Genomic DNA, 23,425 nt, shown 5'->3' with positions numbered 1-23,425 from the left:
ACACCATCCCAAATGTGAAACACGGGGGTGGCAGCATCATGTTGTGGGGTTGTTTGCTACAGGAGGGACTGGTGCACTTCATAAAATAGATGGCATCATGAGGGAAGAAGATTATGTGGCAATACTGAAGCAACATCTCAAGACATCAGCCAGGAACTTAAAGCTTGGGTGAAAATGGGTCTTCTAAATAGACAATGACCAGAAACATACAACCCCTGGCAAAAATTATGGAATCACCTGGCTCTGAGGATGTTGATTCAGTTGTTTACTTTTGTTTAAAAAAAAAAAAAGCAGACATGGCACAAGTCATTTCAAATGTCAACTTTAAGAAACACTAAAAAAAAAACAAAAAACATGAAAACATAATGTGCTTGTCAGTAATGGTCACTTTTCAAGACCAAACAGGGGGAAAAAAAATATGGAATCACTCAATTATGAGGAAAAAATTATGGAATCATTAAAAACAAACAAAAGAACACTCCAATGCATCACTAGTATTTTGTTCCACCACCTCTGGCTTTTATAACAGCTTCCAGTCTCTGAGGCATGGAGTTAATGAGTGACAAACAGTACTCTTCATCAATCAGGCTCCAACTTTCTCTGATTGCTGTTGTCAGATCAGCTTTGTTGGTTGGAGCCTTGTCATGGACCATTTTCTTCAACTTCCACCAAAGATTTTCAATTGGATTGAGATCCGAACTATTTGCAGGCCATGTTATTGACCTTATGTGTCATTCTTAAGGAATGTTTTCACAGTTTGTGCTTTATGGCAGGATGCATTATAATCTTGATAAATGATTTCATCATTCCCAAACATCCTTTCAATTGATGGGATAAGAAAAGTGTCCAAAATTTCAATGTAAACTTGGGCATTTGACAGCCATCTCCCCAGTGCCTTTACCTGACATGCAGCCCCATATCATCAATGACTCTGGAAGTTTACATGTTCTCTTCAGGCAGTCATTTTTATAAATCTCATTGGAACAACACCAAACAAAAGTTCCAACATAATCACCTTGCCCAATGCAGATTCGCGATTCATTACTGAATATGACTTTCATCCAGTCATCCACAGTCCATGATTGCTTTTTCTTAGCCCATTGTAACCTTATTTTTTTCTGTTTAGGTGTTAATGATGGCTTTTGTTTAGCTTTTCTGTTTGTAAATCCAATTTCCTTTAGGAGGTTTCTTACAGTTCGGTCAAAGACATTGACTCCGGTTTCCTCCCATTCGTTCCTCATTTGTTTTGTTGTGCATTTCCTGTTTTGGAGACATATTGCTTTAAGTTTCCTGTTTTGACGCTTTGATGTCTTCCTTGGTCTATCAGTATGTTTGCCTTTAAAACAACCTTCCTGTGTTGTTTGTATTTGGTTCAGACTTTAGACACAGCTGTCTGTGAACAACCAACATCTTTTGTAACATTGCATGATCATTTACCCTCTTTTAAGAGTTTGATAATCCTCTCCTTTGTTTCAATTGACATCTCTCGTGTTGGAGCCATGATTTATGTCAGTCCACTTGAAGCAACAGCTCTCCAAGGTGTGATCACTCCTTTTTAGATGCAGACTAACGAGAAGATCTTATTTGATGTAGGTGTTAGTTTTGGGAATGAAAATTTACAGGGTGATTCCATCATTTTTTCCTCAGAATTGAGCGATTCCATAATTTTTTTCCCCTTTTTGGTCTCGAAAAGTAACAGTTACTGGCTAGCACATTAGGTTTTTATGATTTTTTTTAGTGTTTCTTAAAGCCAGAAAGTTGTTATTTGAAATGACTTTAGCTTTGTGCCATTTCTGTGATCTGCTTGTTTTTTTTAAACAAAAGTAAACAACTGAATGAACATCCTCAGAGCCAGGTGATTCCATAATGTTTGCCAGGGCTTGTACTGCGAAACTGGTTACAAGTGGCTTAAGGCTAAAAAGGTCAATGTTTTGGAGTGGCCAGTACAAGGCCATGATCTCAATCTTGAAAATTTATGGGCAAAGTTGAAAGGGCAGGCGTGAGCAAGGTGACCTACAAACATGGCTCAGTTACACCAGTTCTGTCAGGAGGAATGGACCCAAATTCCTACCAACTATTGTGAGAAGCTTGTGGAAGGATATCCAAAATGTTTGACCCAAGTCATACAGCTCAAGGGTAATGGTACCAAATACTAATGAAATGTATGTAAACATTTGACTTTGCAGAAAGTAATAAAAAAGCCTCAAAACATTTTCTCTCTCTCTCACACATTGAGATGAATAGGAAGATTTTTCTGATAGTTTTCTGATCATTATGTCAGGTGGTTTGTGGATTGGAGTAATTACAAAGCTACCTGAAAAAAACGTTCTTTGCACATAACCAAAAATGTCCTAAAACAGTTTTGCTTGGAAAAGCTCTTAGAATTTGAACTTTTTAATAATAAAAGAAAACAGTGTGAACATAGCTTTAGGGTACGTTCACACAGCATCTTTTTCAGGATGTCAAAAATGTTTGTTTTTCAATTTTCTGGATGTTTGCTGAGCGTTGTTTTTTTTTCTGCTGTTTATTTCACGCCTTTGCCAATGTTTTTAACTTGTTTTTAATATCCATAAAAAAAAACTGAAAAGCTGAAAAACCGGAACATTTTGCTCCTGAACAGCAAGTCATGCTAAAATAAAAATGAAGAATGAATGTTGGATTAATTTTTTGCAATATTTTCCACTCAAAAAGTGGGGGAAAAACACAGTGCAAACATACCCTTAGAAAATAATTTTTTAGCTTCTTTTACCCTTTAAACAGCAAAATACACACACAGAGATTACATAGCCATTGGTTTGTATTGACGAGTTTGATCTGTAACACAAATCAAGGAAAAATGGGTTGAACTTGTGATACATCTGTAAAAATAGCATGTGGAACTCGCCTTAATGGAATAATCTGTATATACAGTATTCCTATATAAACACATACAGCATTTTTATTTATCAGTAGTGAACATCTAGTAGATGACGGATTCAGGCAAACACAAGAGGGTGCTATGAGCATATTAAATGTTAGCTTCCATTCTTTTCATGTTTATATTCCATTATCATAGGAATAACAGTGATTGTTTCAGAAAATATTTAGCAGCTAACAATGTTTCCCAAAAAAGGCTTTTTTTAAATACAGCAATTTTAATGAAGAAATTCATGATATTTAATGCTTCTTGTGACATAAGGAAGAGATGTTTAGACATGGATCATTCTGATAAACTTGGTATATTTACAATTACTCCCAAATGTATTCACCCTAGAAAAGTATTGATTAATATCTCCCACTAAGGTCTAAGTTGAGCCTAATGCATGTTAATGTTCTGTAAGGCTATGTGCTTACACTGAGTATTTCGTGAAGACATTTTCTGCATCTTCTGGCAGAAAAGCGCATCAAAAACACAGATTATAGTTTGAGGTTGTGAGCAAAGAATGACATCTTCAAAACAGTCACTAAACATTACCTCTTCTATAGCATCCAAACGTTTGTGGACCTTTTGGTGTTCATTACACCAGTCTCCTCTGTCTCTGTGTAGGGTACTTGCCGGATCAGCTGCTAAGGAATTAAAGGCAACATTTTAGGATATGAAATACAGGTATGTGAAATGTCAATTAATTGATAATACATAATGCATGCAAAGTTGGCTGTAGATAGTCAAAACCACAAGGCATAAACTAATTTGACAGAGAGGGAAAAGGCACCACTTTATACAAATACTTGGATAACATTCTAAGTTACCAGCAGTATCTCTGTATCTTGTCTTCTTATTAAAAGTAATCATATAACAATAATATTTATATAGCGCTATTAATTCCAAAGCGCTTTACATACGTTAGCAACACTGTCCCCATTGGGGCTCACAATCTAAATTCCCTATCTGTATGTTTTTGGAGTGTGGGAGGAAACCAGAGAACCTGGAGGAAACCCACGCAAACACGGGGAGAACATACAAACTCCTTGCAGATGTTGTCCTTGCTGGGAATTGAACCCAGGACCCCAGCACTGCAAGACTGCAGTGATAACCACTGAGCCACCGTGCCGCATCATATCTACAAGATTAATATTTTGTTTCTCTTCCTGAGGGAAATAAATCTTATAGAAAATGTATAACCTGTTCTTACACTTGTTCACACTTTGCCAAATAATATCGGATTAAATACTATAGCTGTTCAGGTTTGCCAGCTTGAAATTTGAGATTAATTCACAATTTCCTTAATGGGGTTGTCCCGGCAATAGAACCAATTGTTGAAATACCTTGAGCTGTTATTGAACAATAAACCTCTGGTACCGTTCCTGGGCTCACCCCACTGGTCTTTATTCCCTGATCCCATCCTCAGCACGCTGGGAATAGCTATAAATGCCCCTTCAGTCAATCATTGGCACACACCAGTCATCAGTGTGACCAGTGATTTGCTTAGGCAGCATTACTATTGCGTAGAAGACAGGACTAGCACGTGCAGAGTACATTGAGTGCTATAATTTTATTTATTACGTCCATCCAAATCCTATTTTGCTGCTATATAATCTAAATCATACTGTTAAATATGTTTTATGTTAAGTGTTGCCTAAGTCATTTATAGAATTTGAAAAAGATACTGACATGTGGAACACTAACAATGTGTAATATACTCAATGTTATGATTTAGGTGTTTTTACAATCCTTATACTTACCAAGTCCATGGCCAATATCCATACAGCTGAACACATGCCAACTTAGTGATGGGTGAGTGTGCTCAGCACTCGGGTACTTGGGTACTCACGGAGTACACTCGGCTGAGTATTGCGGGCACTCAGATATTTTGTCCGTGAAAGAACGACCACAAAGCACAGGCTTACTTCACTGCATGATGTGTGCAGGCGTCACAGGGCTAGCCAGTCACAGTCTCTAAATGGCTCTCACCAAGGATAACACAACGTTCTTGGACATAATGTGACCCAAAAAAAAAAACATCCCAGAAAATGATTGTATTCTATAAATAGAATTCTAGTAAATTTAAACCCATTAATTTGTTGGGCAAAAAGAAATCTACATCTGCCCTCCCATACTTAAATAAAAATCAGCAAATAAGATTATGGGTGACAACATATCTGAAGGTCCCCAGGCAAATCTACAGCAGTCCCAATTCATTTTCATCCATAAATACACATTTAATGTATATTTTAAATCCACTCACTATATTACTAAATTAACCCCTTCAGCCCCCGGGCACTTTCCATTTTTGCGGTTTTGTTTTTTGCTACCCTTCTTCCGAGAGCCGTAATATTTTTATTTTTCCATCAATCTTGCCATATAAGGGCTTGGTTTTTGCGGGACGAGTTGTACTTTTAAATTAAACCATAAGTTTTACCATATAGTGTACTGGAAAACGGCAAAAAAATTCCAAGAAAAAATTCCGGAAAAATTGCAAAAAAAGTGTGATCGTACAATAGTTTTTGGGATATTTTATTCACTGTGTTCACTATATGGTAAAACTGATGTATCTATGTGCTGCCTGAGGTCGGTGTGAGTTTGTAGACACCAAACATGTATAGGTACTTGTATCTAAGGGGTTAAAAAAAATTCACAAGCTTGTCCAAAAAAAGTGGCGCACGTTTTGCGCCATATTCCAAAACCCGTAACGTTCTCATTTTTCGGGATCTGAGACTCAGTGATGGCTTATTTTTTGCGTCTCGACCTGATGTTTTTAACGGTACCATTTTTGCGCAGATGCTACATTTTGATCGCCTGTTATTGCATTTTGTGCAAAATTTGCGGCGACTAAAAAACGTAATTTTGGCATTTGGAATTTTTTTGCCGCTACGCCATTTACTGATCAGATTAATTGATTTTATATTTTGATAGATCGGGCATTTCTGAATGCGGCGATACCAAATATGTTTATATTTTTTATTTTTGTAACCCTTTAATTTTCAATAGGGTGAAAGGGGGGTGATTTAAACTTTTATTTTTTTTATTTTTTAAAACTTTTTTTTTACTTTTTTTTATTTTAGTAGTCCCCCTAGGGGGCTATAGCGATCAGCAATCCGATCGCTCTTATCTATCTGCTGATCACAGCTATACAGCTGTAAACAGCAGATACAGTCACTTCCTGTTTCACCCTGCTCCGAGCCAGGTGAAAACAAAAGTGAAACTTCGTAGCTGCAGGTGTCATCACATGACCCTGTGCTACGATGGCAACCACCGAAAGTCACGTGATCATGTGACTTCCGGTGGGGGCGGGGTAAGTAACTGCCATGGACATGATTAAGTAACTGTCATGGACAGATTTTGGCAGCGAAATGTAAGGGGTTAATGGCCGCGGGTGGAAGCGATTCCACCCGCGGCTAGCAGGCACACATGTCAGCTGTTGAAAACAGCTGATATGTGCGCGGATCGCCGCTGCCTGCCCACGGCAGGGTGTGGGGATTAACGGCACACGATCCATGACGTACCCAGTACGTCATGGGTCGTTAAGGGGTTAAAGTGTTTTTCCACCATTTTATTTAACCCCTTCAGCCCCCGGGCGCTTTACGTTTTTGCGTTTTTGTTTTTTGCTCCCCTTCTTCCGAGAGCCGTAACTTTTTTATTTTTCTGTCAATCTTGCCATATGAGGGCTTGTTTTTTGCATGACGAGTTGTACTTTTAAATGAAACCATAAGTTTTACCATATGGTGTATTGGAAAACAGCAAACAAATTCCAAGTGTGGAAAAAATTGCAAAAAAAGTGTGATCGCACAATAGTTTTTGGGATGTTTTATTCACCGTGTTCACTATATGGTAAAACTGATGTGTCATTGTGATGCCTGAGGTCGGTGCGGGTTTGTAGACATCAAACATGTATAGGTTTACTTGTATTTAAGGGGTTAAAAAAAATTCACAAGCTTGTCCAATAGAAGTGGTGTACGTTTTGCGCAATTTTCCGAAACCCGTAGCGTTCTCATTTTTTGGGATCTATCGGCTCAGTGACAGCTTATTTTTTGCATCTTGAGCTGACATTTTTAATGGTACCATTTTTGCGCAGATGCTACGTTTTAATCACCTGTTATTGCATTTTGCGTAAAACTTGCAGCGACCAAAAAACATAATTGTGGCGTTTGGAATTTTTTTGCCGCTACGTTATTTACCAATAAGATTAATTGATTTTATATTTTGATAGATCGGGCATTTCTGAACGCGGCGATACCAAATATGTGTATATTTTTTATTTTTGTAACCCTTTAATTTTCAATGGGGTTAAAAGGGGGTGATTTGAACTTTTAGGGATTTTTTTTATTTTTTAAAACTTTTTTTTTTACTTTTTTTTTTTATTTTACTAGTCCCCCTAGGGCAGGGGTGGGGAATGATATTTTCTGAGGCCCCCGGGCACATTCCAGGCAACCCCAGTGCTCGAGCGGCATGCTTTTGCCGGCCGCTGGCCCTTTAAAATCTCAGTGCGTTCTGGGCAGATGCTAGAATGTACGGGCTTTTTCCAGATTTTGATTGCAGAATCTGATTGCATTTTCGGGACCTGACTACAGCCCATACATTCTAGACTGAACCTGGGACTGTGCTCGCGTGCTCAGGGTTTACCTTGTGGGTGGGGTAAGCAGCGCTGTGCTCCAGTCACAGAAGAAGAGGTGCAGCAGATGCCTCCCTGCTGTCCATGCCTCCCGTACCTGTGCTGTGTGACTCCTCCTCCCCTAGTACTGTGAGTATGCAACCCTTCGCTGCCCCCCATCCAGTGCTGTGTACCTGTGTGTAGCCCCAAGTGCTTAATATCCCCTCAGTGCTGTGTACCCCCTAGTACTGTGTGTAACCCCTCAGTGCTGTATAATCTGTGCAGCCTCCTAGTGCTGTCAGTGCTGTCACATAGTGCTCTCCCTGCTGCCTCCTAGTGCTGTTAGTGCTGTTAGTACTGCCACCTAGTGCTCTCTGTGCTGCCATCTAGTTCTCTCTGTGCTGCCACCTAGGGCTCTTTGTGCTGCCACCTAGTGCTCTCTATGCTGCCACCTAGTGCTCTCTGTGCTGCCACCTAGTGCTCTCTGTTCTGCCACCTAGTGCTCTCTGTTCTGCCACCTAGAGCTCTCTGTGCTGCCACCTAGTGCTCTCTGTGCTTCCACCTAGTGTTCTCTGTGCTGCCACCTAGAGCTCTCTGTGCTGCCACCTAGTGTTCTTTGTGCTGCCACCTAGTGCTCTTTGTGCTGCCACTTAGTGCTCTCTGTGCTGCCACCTAGTGCTCTGTGCTGCCAACTAGCACTCTGTGTGCTGCCACCTAGCGCTCTGTGCTGCCAACTAGCGCTCTGTGTTGACTACTGGTGATCTCTGTGCTGCCAACTGGTGATCTCTGTGCTGCCAGCTAGTGCTCTCTGTGCTGCCACCTAGTGCTGTCCATTGTGCTGCCTAGTGCTGTCTGTTGTGCCGCGTAGTGCTGTCCGTTGTGCCGCGTAGTGCTGTCCGTTGTGCCGCGTAGTGCTGTTCGTTGTGCCGCCTAGTGCTGTCCGTTGTTCTGCCCGGTGCTGTCTGTTGTGCCGCCTACTGCTGTTCGTGCTGCCACCTAGTGCTGTCTGTGCCCGCCACTAGTGCTGTTCATGCTCAGCATCTCCTGTGATGTATACACCCCTCCTGTGATATATACGCCCCAGTCCTTCGTGTGATATATACGCTACTCCTGTGATGTATATGCCCCAGCCTCTTCTGGGATGTATATGCTTCAGTGTCTCCTGTGATGTATATGCCTCAGTGTCTCCTGTGATGTATATGCCATCAGCTTCTCCTGTGATGTATATGCCCCCAGCCTCTCCAGACCAAGACAAACCTGGAAAGCAGTTGTGAGAAACAAAATGATCAATATCACCGAACATCACAGTCACTCCAGCCACCACATTAGGGGTGAGTTAATTAATTGTTTGACCAAATATAACCTGGTCGTTTTCAAGTTGATAATTTGGTGCGGTCCCCGAAGGTTGGTAGAAAATTCCAAATGGCCCCCGACAGTAAAAAGGTTGCTTACCCCTGCCCTAGGGGACTATAGCGATCAGCAATCCGATTGCTCTGCCCTATCTGCTGATCACAGCTACACAGCTGTAAACAGCAGATAAGCTCACTTCCTGATTCATTCGGCTCCAGGCCGAGTGAAACCGAAAGTGACTCATGATAGCTACAGGCATCATCACATGACCCTGTGCTACCATGGCAACCACCGAAAATCACGCACGTGACTTCTGGTGGGGGAGGCGGTAAGTGAAAGTAATGGCCGCGCGCATATACATCTCGCTGCCAGACTTTGGCAGCGAGATGTAAGGGGTTAAATGTCGTGGGTGGAAGCGATTCCACTCGTAACATGCAGGCACATATGTCAGCTGTTGAAAACAGCTGATATGTGCGCGGATCGCCGCGACCTGCGGATTAACCTCACACGATCCATGATGGAAAGATCCGTCGTAGGTCGTGAAGGGGTTAAGGGATTGTGCCCTTTCAACTAACATCAGCCTATAAGCTCAGTGATATGTTAAAAATCAAATCTGAGCTTTACTTACATATTTTTCCTAATATTTCCTGTAAGAGGTCAAAAAGCAGCACCTCTCATATACATTGTTACAAAGGTTAAAAAAAGACATTGGTCCATCAAGTTCAACCTCTTCTCCACCACTTATACATTGCTAGATTATTTATACACCACAATGCCATTTGTTGTGAGAAAAGCATCCAGCTCTTTTTTAAAAGCTGTTCTTGTGTCTTCCATTACAGACACAAGAACAGGTAGGGAATTCCACAATCTGACTACTCTAAATGTAAAGAACCCTTTCCTATTTATCTGCCTCCACCCGTAATGAGTTTCCACCTGGACCTTAGTACTTAGTATTGTCTTTGGAAGGAATAAGTCATGTGCCAGTCCCTTATATTGACCACACATGTATTTATACATATAAATGAGATCTCCTCTGAGACATCTTTTTTGTAAGTTAAACAAGCCAAACTTTTTCAACCTGTCATCATATGGGAGACCTTCCATTGGCTGCAATAATTTAGTTGCCCGCCTTCGAACTGACTCTAACTTCTAACTTCTAGATTCTAACTTCTGAATGTCCTTTTTAACCTTCCTCTAGTGTTAGGGTCGTGACCGACCCGTTTTAGGTTTTAAATGCATACAAATGTTACATACATTTGTTTATTGCATCATAGTATCATCATAGTATCATAGTTTTTAAGGTTGAAGGGAGACTCTTAGGGCTGCTTCTCACTTGCAAGTTTCTCGCAGTAGAGCAATGCGAGAAAATCTCGCATTGGAATCGGACACATGTTAGTGAATGATTCAGCTCTCATCTGCGATTTTTTTTCTCAGTCCAAATCGGACTGAGAAAAAAATCGCAGCATGCTGCTTTTTTGCGAGTTTCTACTGCGAGTCTCTCCAATGCAAGTCTATGGGAGCGTGTAAAAAATCGGATGTCACGGGACGGCACTCACACCATCCTAGTGTCATCCGATTTTCTCAATACATTTCTCGCATGTTTCCTAAAACACTGGAAACGAGCGATGTCTCCCAATGTCTGTCAATCACTATTCTCTGTCAGTCGGTCTCTCCCTCTCGGTCTCTATTCTCTCTCTGTCGGTCCGTCACTATCTCTGTCCCTCTCTCACAGTCTGTCGGTCATTTTCCCCTTCTCTCTCATACTCACTGTTCCCCGATCTCCGGCGTGGCACTGCACGGCTTTCTCACTGCTGCGGCGGCTTTTACTATTTTGAAAAAGCCGGCCGCTCATTAAACAATCTCGTATTCCCTGCTTTCCCCGCCCACAGGCGCCTATGATTGGTTGCAGTGAGACACGCCCCCACGCTGAGTGACAGGTGTCTCACTGCACCCAATTACAGCAGCCGGTCGGCGGGTCTATACTGTGCAGTGAAATAAATAAATAATTAAAAAAAATGGCGTGCGGTCCCCCCCAATTTTAATACCAGCCAGATAAAGCCATACGGCTGAAGGCTGGTATTCTCAGGATGGGGAGCTCCACGTTATGGGGAGCCCCCCAGCCTAACAATATCAGTCAGCAGCCGCCCAGAATTGCTGCATACATTAAATGCGACAGTTCTGGGACTGTACCCGGCTCTTCCCGATTTGCCCTGGTGCGTTGGCAAATCGGGGTAATAAGGAGTTAATGGCAGCCCATAGCTGCCACTAAATCCTAGATTAATCATGTCAGACGTCTATGAGACACCCTCCATGATTAATCTGTAAGTGACAGTAAATAAACACACACACATAAAAAAATCCTTTATTAGAAATAAAAAACACAAACACATTCCCTCATTACCAATTTAATAAGCCCCAAAAAGCCCTCCATATCCGGCGTACTCCACGGACCTCCAGCGTCGCTTCCAGCATGAAGGTGACAGGAGCTGCAGAAGACACCGCCGCTCCGGTCACCTCCAAGCAGCAACTGAGGTGAGTAGCGCGATCGGCTGAGCTGTCACTGTTGGAGGATCCAGCGGTGGCCGCGATTAACCTCAGTGACAGCTCAGCTGATCGCGCTACTCACCTCAGTTGCTGCTTGGAGGTGACCGGAGCGGCGGTGTCTTCTGCAGCTCCTGTCACCTTCATGCTGGAAGCGACGCTGGAGGTCCGTGGAGTACGCCGGATATGGAGGGCTTTTTGGGGCTTATTAAATTGGTAATGAGGGAATGTGTTTGTGTTTTTTATTTCTAATAAAGGATTTTTCGGGTGTGTGTGTTTATTTACTGTCACTTACAGATTAATCATGGAAGGAATCTCGGGGAGACGCCTGACATGATTAATCTAGGATTTAGTGGCAGCTAGAGGGCTGCCATTAACTCCTTATTACCCCGATTTGCCAACGCACCAGGGCAAATCGGGAAGAGCCGGGTACAGTCCCAGAACTGTCGCATATAATGTATGCGGCAATTCTGGGCGGCTGTTGGCTGATATTGTTAGGCTGGGGGGCTCCCCATAATGTGGAGCTCCCCATCCTGAGAATACCAGCCTTCAGCCGTATGGCTTTTTCTGGCTGGTATTAAAATTGTGGGGGACCGCACGCCATTTTTTTAAATTATTTAATTATTTATTTCACTGCAAAGTATAGACCCGCCCACCGGCTGCTGTGATTGGGTGCAGTGTGACACCTGTCACTCAGCGTGGGGGCGTGTCTCACTGCAACCAATCATAGGCGCCTGTGGGCGGGGAAAGCAGGGAATATGAGATTGTTTAATGAGCAGCCGGCTTTTTCAAAATAGTAAAAGCCGCCGGAGCAGTGTGAATGCCGTGCAGCGCGGCGCCGGGGATCGGTGAGTATGAGAGAGGGCTGCTAACTTCAGTCACTCGGGGGATTAGTGGTCACCGGTGAGCCCTTCACAGGTGACCGCTAATCAGTACGCGACACAGATAGAGCCACAGCATGACAATGAAGTCGGGTTAAGTTCACCCGAGTTCATTCTGATTGTGCGGCTCTGTCTGTGTCTGCTGTCATCTGCCGTTCAGCTCTGCTACATGGCTGTCTGTGTCTGCTGTCAGCGGCCATGTAGCAGCGCTGAATGGCAGATGACATAGTAAAAAATACGCATTACACACGCATTACACACGCTAGTAAAATCTCAGAAATAGCATCGCACTTGCGTTGCACTCGCACCTAACGTGAACTAAAATCAGCCGAGTTTTTTTTCAGCCCAGTCGGACCGATTTTACTCGCATAGATGTGTTTCCACCCTTAAAGTCCATCTAGTTCAACCCGTAGCCTAACATGTTGATCCAGAGGAAGGCAAAAAAAAAAAACAATGTGGCAAACAAGTTCCAATGGGGAAAAAAATTCCTTCCTGACTCCACATCCGGCAATCAGACTAGTTCCCTGGATCAATACCCTGTCATAAAATCTAATATACATAACTGGTAATATTAAATTTTTCAAGAAAGGAGTCCAGGCTCTGCTTAAATGTTAGTAGGGAATCACTCATTACAACATCATGCGGCAGAGAGTTCCATAGTCTCACTGCTCGTACAGTAAAGAATCCTCGTCTGTGATTATGATTAAACCTTCTTTCCTCAAGACGTAGCGGATGCCCCCGTGTTCCAGTCGCAGGCCTAGGTGTAAAAGATCTTTGGAAAGGTCTCTGTACTGTCCCCTCATATATTTATACATTGTGATTAGATCCCCCCTAAGCCTTCGTTTTTCCAAACTAAATAACCCCAAGTTTAATAACCTGTCTTGGTATTGCAGCCCACCTATTCCTCTAATAATCTTGGTCGCTCTTCTCTGCACCCTCTCCAGTTCAGCTATGTCCTTCTTATATATCGGTGACCAGAATTGTACACAGTATTCTAAGTGCGGTCGCACTAGTGACTTGTACAGAGGTAGAACTATATTTTTTTCATGAACACTTATACCTCTTTTAATACATCCCATTATTTTATTAGCCCTGGCAGCAGTTGCCTGACACTGTCCACTAAAGTGAAGTTTACCATCCACCCATACACCCAAGTCTTTTTCTGTGTCTGTTTTACCCAGTGTTCTACAATTAAAGGGAAGGTATCGTCAAAAAAAAAAAAATAATAATAACTGAAAAAAATGTAAAGTAATAATGTTTAAATGTTTTGTTTAAATATATATATATTTTTTTTAATTGTGCAAAATATAAAAAAAAAATTAAAAAGTTTGATATTTTCCACTGTTAAACACTAGCGGGAGCAGCTTCTGAAATCCTACTGAATTTCCACTGTATAAAAAGCTCAGATTACAGCCTGCCGTAAAGTGGGAGGAGCCTGCTCTCCTGTGTGTGATGTCGCCTCCCCCCTCCTAATCTGAGTGTTTACAACAGATAACAGAGAATGACATGTAAGGACACAATGCCCAGCCATTTTCCTGTTGACCAGAAATGTCTAAAGTGTCACCAATGACAGCAGGAGTATCACACAGGATATGATTAGATACACGTCTCAGCAGACAGTATCACACAGGAGAGGATTAGATACACAACTCAGCAGACAGTATCACACAGGATAGGATTAGATACACAGCTCAGCAGACAGTATCACACAGGACAGGATTAGATACACGGCTCAGCAGACAGTATCACACAGGAGAGGATTAGATACACGGCTCAGCAGACAGTATCACACAGGACAGGATTAGATACACGGCTCAGCAGACAGTATCACATGGGATAGGATTAGATACACAGCTCAGGAGACAGTATCCCACAGGATAGGATTAGATATACAGCTCAGCAGACAGTATCACACAGGATAGGATTAGATACACAGCTCAGCAGACAGTATCACACAGGATAGGATTAGATACATGTCTCAGCAGACAGTATCACACAGGAGAGGATTAGATATACAGCTCAGCAGACAGTATCACACAGGATAGGATTAGATACACGTCTCAGCAGACAGTATCACACAGGAGAGGATTAGATACACGGCTCAGAAGACAGTATCACACAGGAGAGGATTAGATACACGGCTCAGCAGACAGTATCACACAGGACAGGATTAGATACACGGCTCAGCAGACAGTATCACAGAGGATAGGATTAGATACACAGCTCAGCAGACAGTATCACACAGGATAGGATTAGATACACAACTCAGCAGACAGTATCACACAGGATAGGATTAGATATACAGCTCAGCAGACAGTATCACACAGGATAGGATTAGATACACGTCTCAGCAGACAGTATCACACAGGAGAGGATTAGATACACAACTCAGCAGACAGTATCACACAGGATAGGATTAGATACACAGCTCAGCAGACAGTATCACACAGGACAGGATTAGATACACGGCTCAGCAGACAGTATCACACAGGAGAGGATTAGATACACGGCTCAGCAGACAGTATCACACAGGACAGGATTAGATACACGACTCAGCAGACAGTATCACAGAGGATAGGATTAGATACACAGCTCAGGAGACAGTATACCACAGGATAGGATTAGATATACAGCTCAGCAGACAGTATCACACAGGATAGGATTAGATACACAGCTCAGCAGACAGTATCACACAGGATAGGATTAGATACATGTCTCAGCAGACAGTATCACACAGGAGAGGATTAGATACACAACTCAGCAGACAGTATCACACAGGATAGGATTAGATACACAGCTCAGCAGACAGTATCACACAGGACAGGATTAGATACACGGCTCAGCAGACAGTATCACACAGGAGAGGATTAGATACACGGCTCAGCAGACAGTATCACACAGGACAGGATTAGATACACGGCTCAGCAGACAGTATCACAGAGGATAGGATTAGATACACAGCTCAGCAGACAGTATCACACAGGATAGGATTAGATACACAACTCAGCACAGTATCACACAGGATAGGATTAGATACACAGCTCAGCAGACAGTATCACACAGGATAGGATTAGATACACGGCTCAGCAGACAGTATCACACAGGAGAGGATTAGATACACAACTCAGCAGACAGTATCACACTGGATAGGATTAGATACACAGCTCAGCAGACAGTATCACACAGGACAGGATTAGATACACGGCTCAGCAGACAGTATCACACAGGAGAGGATTAGATACACAGCTCAGCAGACAGTATCACACAGGATAGGATTAGATACACAGCTCAGCAGACAGTATCACAGAGGATAGGATTAGATACACAGCTTAGCAGACAGCATCACCCAGGACAGGATTAGATACACGACTCAGCAGACAGTATCACAGAGGATAGGATTAGATACACAGCTCAGCAGACAGTATCACACAGGATAGGATTAGATACACAGCTCAGCAGACAGTATCACACAGGATAGGATTAGATACACAGCTCAGCAGACAGTATCACACAGGACAGGATTAGATACACGGCTCAGCAGACAGTATCACACAGGAGAGGATTAGATACACGGCTCAGCAGACAGCATCACCCAGGAGAGGATTAGATACACGGCTCAGCAGACAGTATCACACAGGACAGGATTAGATACACGGCTCAGCAGACAGTATCACACAGGAGAGGATTAGATACACGGCTCAACAGACAGCATCACCCAGGACAGGATTAGCTACACGGCTCAGCAGACAGTATCACAGAGGATAGGATTACATACACGGCTCAGCAGACAGTATCACAGAGGATAGGATGAGATACACGGCTCAGCAGACAGTATCACAAAGGATAGGATTAGATACACAGCTCAGCAGACAGTATCACACAGGATAGGATTAGATACACAGCTCAGCAGACAGTATCACACAGGAGAGGATTAGATACACAGCTCAGCAGACAGAATCACCCAGGACAGGATTAGATACACGGCTCAGCAGACAGTATCACACAGGATAGGATTAGATACATAGCTCAGCAGACAGTATCACACAGGATAGGATTAGATACACAGCTCAGTAGACAGTATCACACTGGATAGGGTTAGATACACAGCTCAGCAGACAGTATCACACAGGACAGGATTAGATACACGGCTCAGCAGACAGTATCACACAGGAGAGGATTAGATACACGGCTCAACAGACAGCATCACCCAGGACAGGATTAGCTACACGGCTCAGCAGACAGTATCACAGAGGATAGGATTAGATACACGACTCAGCAGACAGTATCACAGAGGATAGGATGAGATACACGGCTCAGCAGACAGTATCACACAGGATAGGATTAGATACACAGCTCAGCAGACAGTATCACACAGGATAGGATTAGATACACAGCTCAGCAGACAGTATCACACAGGAGAGGATTAGATACACGGCTCAGCAGACAGTATCACCAGTACACACAGAGGTACTCACATGCAGTGGCGTGCGCGTGCACACACACACACACATACAATCAGCCCTGATGGGGACCTTGTGCCACACACATACAATCACCCCTGATGGGGACCTTGTGCCAAACACACACAATCACCCCTGATGGGGACCTTGTGCCACACACACACACACACACACACACACCTTTCACATCATTCCTCCCTGTGACCTCCGGTGGGCGCTCCAGGCAGCTGTGCTGCTTGCCATCCTCCCCTGCGTCCGGCTGACATTTCACACATCCGATAGCATACACTCACACATCCGATCGCATACACTCACACACACTCACGATATCGCACATACCTGTACAATCGCGCGCGCACACACACACACACAGCAGCGGCGGGCAGAGCTGGGGGAGCTGCGGCAGCGGGCAGAGCGGGGACTTGGGAGAACAGAGGGAGGGGGGTGTCATTGGAGACGGTAACGGCGGCGGCAGTAGCTGGGGCAGAGCAGGGGCTGGGGAGAACGGAAGGATGGGATGTCATCGGAGACAGTAAGAAGGGGAGGGGAGGGGAGGGGAGGCGGCCCGTACTCACACATCCCGGCGGTTGACAGGGGTAAAGTGGAGCAAACAGCACAAGCTGTGAGCTCCACAATAATGGCGCTGAACTCCTCCCTCTTGTGTTCTGGACAGCCCAGGGGGCGCGTCCACATCACAGCAGACGCCCACTGTAACGTATGGCAAGGGGTCGGAGCCCGACTATCAGAGTCTATGCACAGGGGCTGCCATAAAGGAAGGAGTTACTGTCGTTACACACAAGGCAAATCCAGCATGGCAGCCCCCAGTGCCTCCAGTAAAATAAGGATTACATAAAAACTAAATAAGCTGTGATTTTCATTTTGTATTAGAAATACTTGATTTCATAATCACTATTTTTAATACAAAAATAAAAAACCGCGATACCTTCCCTTTAAGTACATAATTATAAATTTTATTTCCTCTACCCAAGTGCATGACATAGTTACATAGTTACATAGTTACTATGGTTGAAAAAAGACCTAGGTCCATCTAGTTCAACCTTCCTCCACCAGTTCTACATTTGGTCACAAAGTCATTTATAACCAACAATGTTGTGTGTACTGAGGAAATCATCCAGCCCTTTTTTGAAAGCTGTTATAGTATCTGCCATTACTACCTCTTGTCGTAGGGCATTCCACAGTCTGACTGCTCTAACTGTAAAGAACCCTTTCCTATTTAGCTGTCAGAATCGCTTTTCTTCCACTCGCAGTGAATGCCCCCTGGTCCTTAGTATTGTCTTCGGAAGAAATAAGTCATGTGCCAGTCCTTTATATTGACCACACATGTATTTATACATATAAATGAGATCTCCTCTGAGACGTCTTTTTTCTAAGCTAAACATATCTAACTTTTTCAACCTGTCATCATATGGGAGGCCTTCCATTCCTTGTAGTAGTCTAGTTGCCTGCCTTTGAACTGACTCTAACTTCTGAATGTCCTTTTTAAAATGTGGAGCCCAAAACTGAATCCCATATTCCAGATGTGGCCTTACAAGTGATTTATAGAGGGGTAACAATACGTTGGGATCACGGGATCTAATCTCTCTTTTTATACACCCTAGAATCTTGTTTGCTTTTGCAGCTGCTGCTTGACATTGAGTGCTGCTGCTCAGCTTATTTGTAATGAGAATACCCAAGTCCTTCTCCTGTTCTGTAGTCCCGAGTTTACTTCCATTTAATGTATACGCAGTTATAGGATTACTCCGTCCTAGGTGCATTACTTTACATTTATCAACATTAAATCTCATTTGCCAAGTATCTGCCCATTCTGACATCTTATCCAGATCTTTTTGTAATATTATACTATCAAGGTCAGTTTTTAATATCCTACATAGTTTGGTGTTGTCAGCAAAGACTGACACTTTACTATCAATCCCATCCACAAGGTCATTAATAAAGAGATTAAAAAGAATTGGTCCTAGCACAGATCCCTGCGGCACCCCACTGCTGACTATAGCCCATTTAGAGAATGTTCCATTTATGACTACTCTTTGTTTCCTATCTTTTAGCCAATTCCTTACCCAGTTGCATATAGTTTCCCCTAGTCCTTGCTTCTGGAGCTTTAGTATAAGGCTATTATGTGGTACAGTATCAAATGCCTTTGCAAAGTCCAAATAAATCACATCAGCTGCATTACCAATATCCAGGTTTGCACTTACCCCCTCATAGAACCCCAACAGGTTGGCTAGACACGATTTATCTTTCATGAATCCATGCTGTCTGTCAGTTATTATGTTATTTTCTGCAACATATTTTTGCATGTCATCCCTTAAAATGCCCTCAAAAACTTTGCATACTACTGTTGTCAGCCTTACATTTATCTACATTAAACTTCAATTGCCACTTCTCAGCCCAATCCTCCAATTTACATAAATCTCCCTGTAATATAAAATTATTCTCCTCTGTATTGATTACCCTGCAGAGTTTAGTATCATCTGCAAATATTGAAATTCTACTCCGCATGCCCCCAACAAGGTCATTAATAAATATGTTGAAAAGAAGCGGGCCCAATACTGACCCCTGTGGTACCCCACTTTGAACTGAGACCCAGTCCGAGTACGTACCATTAATAACCACCCTTTGTTTCCTATCACTGAGCCAGTTTTTAACCCAGTTACACATATTTTCCCCTATCCCCATTATTCTCATTTTATGTACCAACCTTTTGTGTGGCACCGTATCAAAAGCTTTTGAAAAGTCCATATACACAATATCCACTGCATTTCCCTGGTCCAGGCTTGAACTTACCTCTTCATAGAAGCTGATCAAATTAGTTTGACAGGATCGATCCCTCATAAGAGATACTCCAGTATAGCATCTCTCAAGAAACCCTCAAGGATTTTACCAACCGTAGAGGTTAAACTTACCGGCCTATAATTTCCCGGCTCAGTTTTTGTCCCCTTTTTGAATATTGGCATCACATTTGCTATGCGCCAGTCCTGCGGTACCGACCCTGTTATTAAGGAATCTGTGAAGATTAAAAATAATGGTCTATCTATCACAGAACTCAATTCCTGTACTACTCTGGGGTGTATGCCATCCGGGCCCGGAGATTTGTCAACCTTAGTGATTTTGAGGCGGCTCGAAAGACTTTTTGACTTTTTTTTTTACATCAAGACTTTTTGACTTTTTCTGTAACTTATTTTTATACAAAATACAATAAAATAAAACTATTTTACTAAATTGTAAAATGCTCTTATTAAAATTATAACATTTGTGTTGTTGGGGTCAATTTCGACCCAGGTCTAATATAAGAGTAAAAGAACAATAATAAGTCCCAAAACTGAACTCATAAACACAATATAAATCAACAGCCCACAGCCAGCTCTACCTCCAACAACTTGAGTTAGGGACATGTCCAGGCATGTATGGCCAAATCAGCTTACAGTCGGTACTTTGCAGAGTATACATCTTCAGTTTACACCATGCAACAATGAGGAGAAGATTAGATGCAAGCCAAATTCTGGATTATATCTTGGATGATAATGAATCAGAGGACACACAGCAGCAAACTGATACAGATGAACAGGTTTCTGCGGAGGAAGATGATGTGGAGTATCAACTGGAAGACACAGACAGTTCTGATCAGTCTGATGAGGAGGTCACCGGTGCTGAAGCTGCTCCCGCTGAAAGATTCAAATCCAAAAGTGACAAGATCAGTTGGAGCTCAGTACCTCCAGATGTACATGGCAGGGCAGATGCTGCAAATGTCATAAAAATGACCCCTGGGATCACAAGGTTTGCTGTGACAAGAGTAAGTGACAACAAGACATGTTTTGATCTGTTTATGCGATTGTCAATAAAAAAAGTCATTATTGCTATGACAAACCTTGAAGGAAAAAAAAGTCCACGGCAACATGTGGAATGACCTTCATGATGATGACCTGGATGCCTACATTGGTGTTCTTCTCCTTGCTGGAGTGTACAAATACTGCAATGAGGCATCGACAGCCAGGAATATTTTCCGGGCAACATTGTCACTTCAAAAGTTTCAAATGATATCAAGAGTCCTCAGATTTGACAACAGAGACACCAGAATAAAATCTGACAAACTTGCTCCCATCAGGGATGTTTGGGAGAAATGGGTGCAGCTCCTTCCACTGATGTTCAACCCAGGGCCAGAGGTGACAGTAGATGAATGTTTTCTCCCTTTCCATGGAAAATGCCCCTTCCAGCAATACATGCCAAGTAAGCCAGGCAAATACGGCATAAAACTCTGGGCAGCCTGTGATGAAAAAACTAGCTATGCATGGAATCTACAGATTTACATAGGCAAGTCTGCAAGCGGCATCCCTGAAAAAAAACAAGGAAAATGTGTACTCCTCGATATGACTACTAGACTGCAGGGTCACAACATTACTTGTGACAATTTTTTTACCAGCTATGACCTTGGACAAGATCTTCTCAGGAGGAAAATCACCATGGTGGGCACAGTGAAAAAAAACAAACCTGAGCTGCCCGCTGAATTGTTGCAGATGAAGGACAGGGCTCCACTTTCCTCAAAGTTTGTTTTTACAGACACCACCACTGCTGTTTCATACTGCCCCAAAAAAAGACGGAATGTGGTACTGATGTCCACACTTCACAAAGATGCAGCTGTGTCATCAGGAAGTGACAAAAAGCCCAGAATCATCCTGGACTATAACAAAAACAAAGGAGGAGTGGACAACCTGGACAAGCTGACTGCCACCTACACTTGCCAGCGAATAACTAGGAGATGGCCAATGGTTGTATTTTCAAACATCCTTGATGTGTCAGCATACAATGCGTTTGTGTTGTGGACCCACATTCACCAAGGATGGAATTCAAAGACAAAAAACAAGCGGAGGATGTTTCTTGAGGAACTAGGAAGATCCCTTGTCAAGGGGCACATTGACCAAAGGGAACGAGTGCCCCGAGACCCAGGCGCTGCAGCCTTGGTCCGACAACTCCAGAGCTCAACAAGTGCTTCGCCCACAGCAACACAAAGAGCATCATCACCAGCATCCTCCTCAACCAGCCCTGCCTCAACATCAACCACAACAGCCACAACCCCAGTGAGACCACCTGATTCTAAAAGAAAGAGGTGTCAGGTCTGCCCTAGCAATAAGGACAGAAAGACAAACATCGTGCTTTGCCTGCAAAAAATACCTCTGCAGAGAACACACAAAAAGTGTCACTTTTTGCCACACATGCATCTAAATACTAATGCATCTAAAAACTAGTACTTGATTTCTGTTGATTTGATTTGCTTGATTGATTGTTGTTTGTTTGACCTAGAAAAGCTACTTTTTATTATTATTATTGCTATTAATGTTAATATAATTTTCATCTTTTATTTGTATTAAAGTTCTATAAAAAATAAAAAATCTGTTTTTTGCCTTTTTCATAAACTAGTTAGATATGGGTCAAAATTGACCCGTAACACCATAGATGTTACTAGAGTTAATAATATAAAATATATATATGTATATATATATATATACAGTTAGGTCCAGAAATATTTGGACAGTGACACAATTTTCGCGAGTTGGGCTCTGCATGCCACCACATTGGATTTGAAATGAAACCTCTACAACAGAATTCAAGTGCAGATTGTAACGTTTAATTTGAAGGTTTGAACAAAAATATCTGATAGAAATTGTAGGAATTGTACACATTTCTTTACAAACACTCCACATTTTAGGAGGTCAAAAGTAATTGGACAAATAAACCAAACCCAAACAAAATATTTTTATTTTCAATAATTTGTTGCGAATCCTTTGGAGGCAATCACTGCCTTAAGTCTGGAACCCATGGACATCACCAAACGCTGGGTTTCCTCCTTCTTAATGCTTTGCCAGGCCTTTACAGCCGCAGCCTTCAGGTCTTGCTTGTTTGTGGGTCTTTCCGTCTTAAGTCTGGATTTGAGCAAGTGAAATGCATGCTCAATTGGGTTAAGATCTGGTGATTGACTTGGCCATTGCAGAATGTTCCACTTTTTTGCACTCATGAACTTCTGGGTAGCTTTGGCTGTATGCTTGGGGTCATTGTCCATCTGTACTATGAAGCGCCGTCCGATCAACTTTGCGGCATTTGGCTGAATCTGGGCTGAAAGTATATCCCGGTACACTTCAGAATTCATCCGGCTACTCTTGTCTGCTGTTATGTCATCAATAAACACAAGTGACCCAGTGCCATTGAAAGCCATGCATGCCCATGCCATCACATTGCCTCCACCATGTTTTACAGAGGATGTGGTGTGCCTTGGATCATGTGCCGTTCCCTTTCTTCTCCAAACTTTTTTCTTCCCATCATTCTGGTACAGGTTGATCTTTGTCTCATCTGTCCATAGAATACTTTTCCAGAACAGAGCTGGCTTCATGAGGTGTTTTTCAGCAAATTTAACTCTGGCCTGTCTATTTTTGGAATTGATGAATGGTTTGCATCTAGATGTGAACCCTTTGTATTTACTTTCATGGAGTCTTCTCTTTACTGTTGACTTAGAGACAGATACACCTACTTCACTGAGAGTGTTCTGGACTTCAGTTGATGTTGTGAACGGGTTCTTCTTCACCAAAGAAAGTATGCGGCGATCATCCACCACTGTTGTCATCCGTGGATGCCCAGGCCTTTTTGAGTTTCCAAGCTCACCAGTCAATTCCTTTTT

General features: G+C 42.7%; 1 protein-coding gene across 3 annotated transcripts in view; it reads right to left on the bottom strand.

The window, feature by feature from the left end:
- Positions 1-23,425, bottom strand: part of PLAC9 (placenta associated 9) — a 71,020-nt gene that overhangs the window by 29,366 nt on the left and 18,229 nt on the right. For 2 of the 3 annotated variants that reach the window (XM_075349053.1, XM_075349054.1), the window contains one exon: positions 3,455-3,546. In XM_075349053.1, coding sequence (XP_075205168.1) covers positions 3,455-3,546 — 92 coding nt within the window. The remainder of the gene's footprint in view (positions 1-3,454; positions 3,547-23,425) is intronic. The other variant, XM_075349055.1, reaches the window with a different exon arrangement.

Source organism: Anomaloglossus baeobatrachus, chromosome 5 (genome assembly GCF_048569485.1).
Source record: "Anomaloglossus baeobatrachus isolate aAnoBae1 chromosome 5, aAnoBae1.hap1, whole genome shotgun sequence".
NCBI lineage: Eukaryota > Metazoa > Chordata > Amphibia > Anura > Aromobatidae > Anomaloglossus > Anomaloglossus baeobatrachus.
Note: the sequence above shows the minus strand (reverse complement) of the source record. Positions and strands in the feature narration are given on the sequence as shown.